This window comes from Sphaerodactylus townsendi, linkage group LG12, assembly GCF_021028975.2.
Source record: "Sphaerodactylus townsendi isolate TG3544 linkage group LG12, MPM_Stown_v2.3, whole genome shotgun sequence".
NCBI lineage: Eukaryota > Metazoa > Chordata > Lepidosauria > Squamata > Sphaerodactylidae > Sphaerodactylus > Sphaerodactylus townsendi.
The window spans coordinates 4,400,048-4,402,764 of record NC_059436.1 but is presented as its reverse complement, the minus strand read 5'-3'; the positions used below and the strand labels follow the sequence as shown (position 1 = coordinate 4,402,764).

Below are 2,717 nucleotides of genomic sequence, written 5' to 3'. Positions count from 1 at the left end.
CAAGAAGAAGAAAAAATAAACGCTGCTGGTGCTTTCCAGATTTAAGATGTCCTATATATTTTGAGCTCAGTGCTTTTCATTGGGGCACAATAAAATCTGGGGATATTCTTCATTGTTGTATGTTTATGGGCTTTTTTACTATTTCAGCCAAAGAAGTTCCTTCCCGAGGATTGGATTGGTTCTTCTTCTTTCTGCCATAGCTTTCTAACTAGCACAAAGAGGAAAAAAAATGAGTGGATAATGGCACCATTGCCATCAGCTGTGATTAAAAACACACACACACAAGCTATGAGCCACTTTCCAATTCAAGTTCAAATTCACACTGATGTAGAATTATTGTATAGGAAAAAAACCCTCTTTTTACTACCTCTCGTGTCTAGGCCAAAGGGTCTTCTAGCTTACATTTTACAATCAGCTAAAAGCCAAGCTACAAATTACAAATATCATGGCTATGGAACCAGCAAACTGAAGCAATCAAAGTAATGTCAAGGATTTAGCATAATTCTCATTGTAGCACCTGGAAATTAGAAACCCAGTCTCCAGTATCTTGGGCATGCTCTGGGGTGCCACTTGAAGAAAGGTTGCCCTCAGTAGTCATCTAATCCCTCCCCGCCAAGAACTCTGCTCTGCCTTGGCTCCACTTTAGGCTCCACTTCCACAGTCCATGTATACCTCAGAGGAGGAGCCCACAGTTAAATGCTGGACTCAGTCTAACCAAGGCCCTTTCCCCACTTACCTTAAGCCCCACGCTACTCTCCTCAAGTAGCGCGGGGTCCCGGGGCACTCCCCACTACAGGGGCGGTGACAACGCAGCCACCCTGATGCTGCCACTCTCGCGCCCCCTCAGCACGCGACATCCCTGGCGCTCCTCAAAACGGCGCCTTTTGATGACCCCATGCAGAGCGCGGGGTCATGGGGAAGCCCGGGCGCATGCCAGAGATGGCGTTGAGAGCAGTGCGCAGCAAAGGGTGGTCAAAGGTAAGTGGGGAAAGGCCTAGGTCAGCAGCATAAAGCTGGACTTGGCCAGACCAAGCCTGCAGTTTGATGCTTGGCTTGGCCTGGTGAGCTCCTGCGTTGAATTGTGGCCTTTGCCTCCAAAATCAACATTTTCAATGCTCGCCCCAGGCACTATTTTCCATAGAGACGCCCATGTCAGTCACTCCAAACTTCCAAATAATTTTGGAGCTCACTTCCCTGATTCTTTCCCGATTGTTGCTCTAAAAGACCATTCCCTACCTTAGAAAGGTCAGAGTGCCTGCCTCGCCCAGATGGTTGGATTTTAAAGAACGCCCTTTAAAAGTCAACTCAGCTTTGAATAGCATGTTCTCTGTTCATGCACTTGAAATCATACTGTTAGTCTTGCTGCAATCCTGTTGGTTTCCCTTTTAAGGTATAAAGTATCCTTTACTTTCTAACCATTTTGAAGGCAAACTTCTCCAGATGATTGTTTGAAGCTTTTAAAGTAGGCAACAGATTTAGTTAGGAAATATTAGCAACACGCTAACGCATTTATATCAGCTAAAGATAATATTGGGGGGAGGGGGGATAAATGTATTTATCTGTGTTTAAAATGAAGAATATTACACTAAGACAGGGGTCGGGAACCTGCGGCTCGCGAGCCGCAAACGGCTCTTTAGAGCCTGTGGTGCGGCTCCACGCCCCTTCCTGGGCAGCGTGGGATTCCGCCCCCTTCCCAGCGCCAGAAGACTGCCGCCCGTGCGCGTCCGACCCGGGCGACCTCGGCGCCGCCCGCCGCCCAAAGCGGCATCCAGGCACCGCCGCCCCGAGCGGCCTCCCGGCGCCGCCCGCCGCCCCCCGAGGCGGCCTCCAGCGCCGCCGCCGCCGCCGCCCCAGAAGCCGCCGCCCCAGAAAAAAGCGGCCTCCGTGCTGCCACCCCCCCCAGAGAAGCGGCCTCCGCCGCGCCGCCCAGGGGAAGCGGCCTCCGGCGCCCGCCGCCGCCGCTGCAGGCCCGGCTCCAGCGCCCGCCCGCCCCAAGGCGGCCTCCGTGCTGCCACAGAGAGAAAGCGGCCTCCCACGCGCCCTGCCGCCGCCCCAGGGGAAGAGAAAAGCGGCCTCCGCGCCGCGCCGCCAGAAGAGAAAGCGGCCTCCGCCCCCACCGCAGCGCTTGGCGAGCTCCAGTTTTCGACTTCTGATAAGCAGGATTCTGGACTTTGTTCCGGGGATTTTGGGCGAACGGCTGGTGCTGGCTTTTCTCTTCCAGGGGCCGTGGAAGAAAAAGCCAGCACCAGCCGTTCGCCAAAATCCCCAGAAACAGTCCAGAATCCCCCAGCTCAGCCCTGGAGTTGGCAACGCAGGGGATTTTTTGATGGGTTTCGCTTATCAGAAGTCGAACACTGCCAAGGTCGAAGAAGGGAGGAAGGAGGAGCAAAGGAGGAGGGAGCAGAAGCAGCAGCCGCAACAGCTGTCCGGCGAGTGAAAGTGAAACCTGCCCGGTGGCCTCTGCACCGCCCCCCCAGAAGAAAGCGGCCTCCCGCGCCTCCGTCCACCCCACAGGGCGGGGAGAAGCGGAATCCTGCGGCTCCATGAATTTTCTTTTCCGGGGAAAATGGGCCCAAATGGCTCTTTGAGTCTAAAAGGTTCCCGACCCCTGCACTAAGACGATGCCTATTGCAGTTCATACTGACATAGTAGTAGTCCACATGGAACTTAGTGGGATTTACTTCTAAGTAAGCAAAAGTTTGAAGGCTGAATTCTAG

General features: G+C 53.7%; 1 protein-coding gene across 1 annotated transcript; it reads left to right on the top strand.

Annotated features, from left to right (window-relative positions):
• Positions 1–912: 912 nt before the first annotated feature.
• Positions 913–2,153, top strand: LOC125441991 (atherin-like). Its single transcript, XM_048513078.1, has 2 exons — positions 913–978; positions 1,674–2,153. The coding sequence occupies exons 1-2, from the start codon at positions 913–915 to the stop codon at positions 2,151–2,153; spliced, it is 546 nt and encodes a 181-aa protein (XP_048369035.1).
• Positions 2,154–2,717: the final 564 nt, after the last annotated feature.

What these genes read in the sequence shown, in the direction of transcription:
- LOC125441991 (XM_048513078.1), top strand. Translation starts at nt 913, where the DNA reads ATGGGGAAGCCCGGGCGCATGCCAGAGATGGCGTTGAGAGCAGTGCGC. An exon ending in GCAGCAAAGGGTGGTCAAAG is followed by an intron (nt 979 to 1,673) that starts GTAAGTGGGGAA and finishes CTTCCTGGGCAG; the next exon opens with CGTGGGATTCCGCCCCCTTC.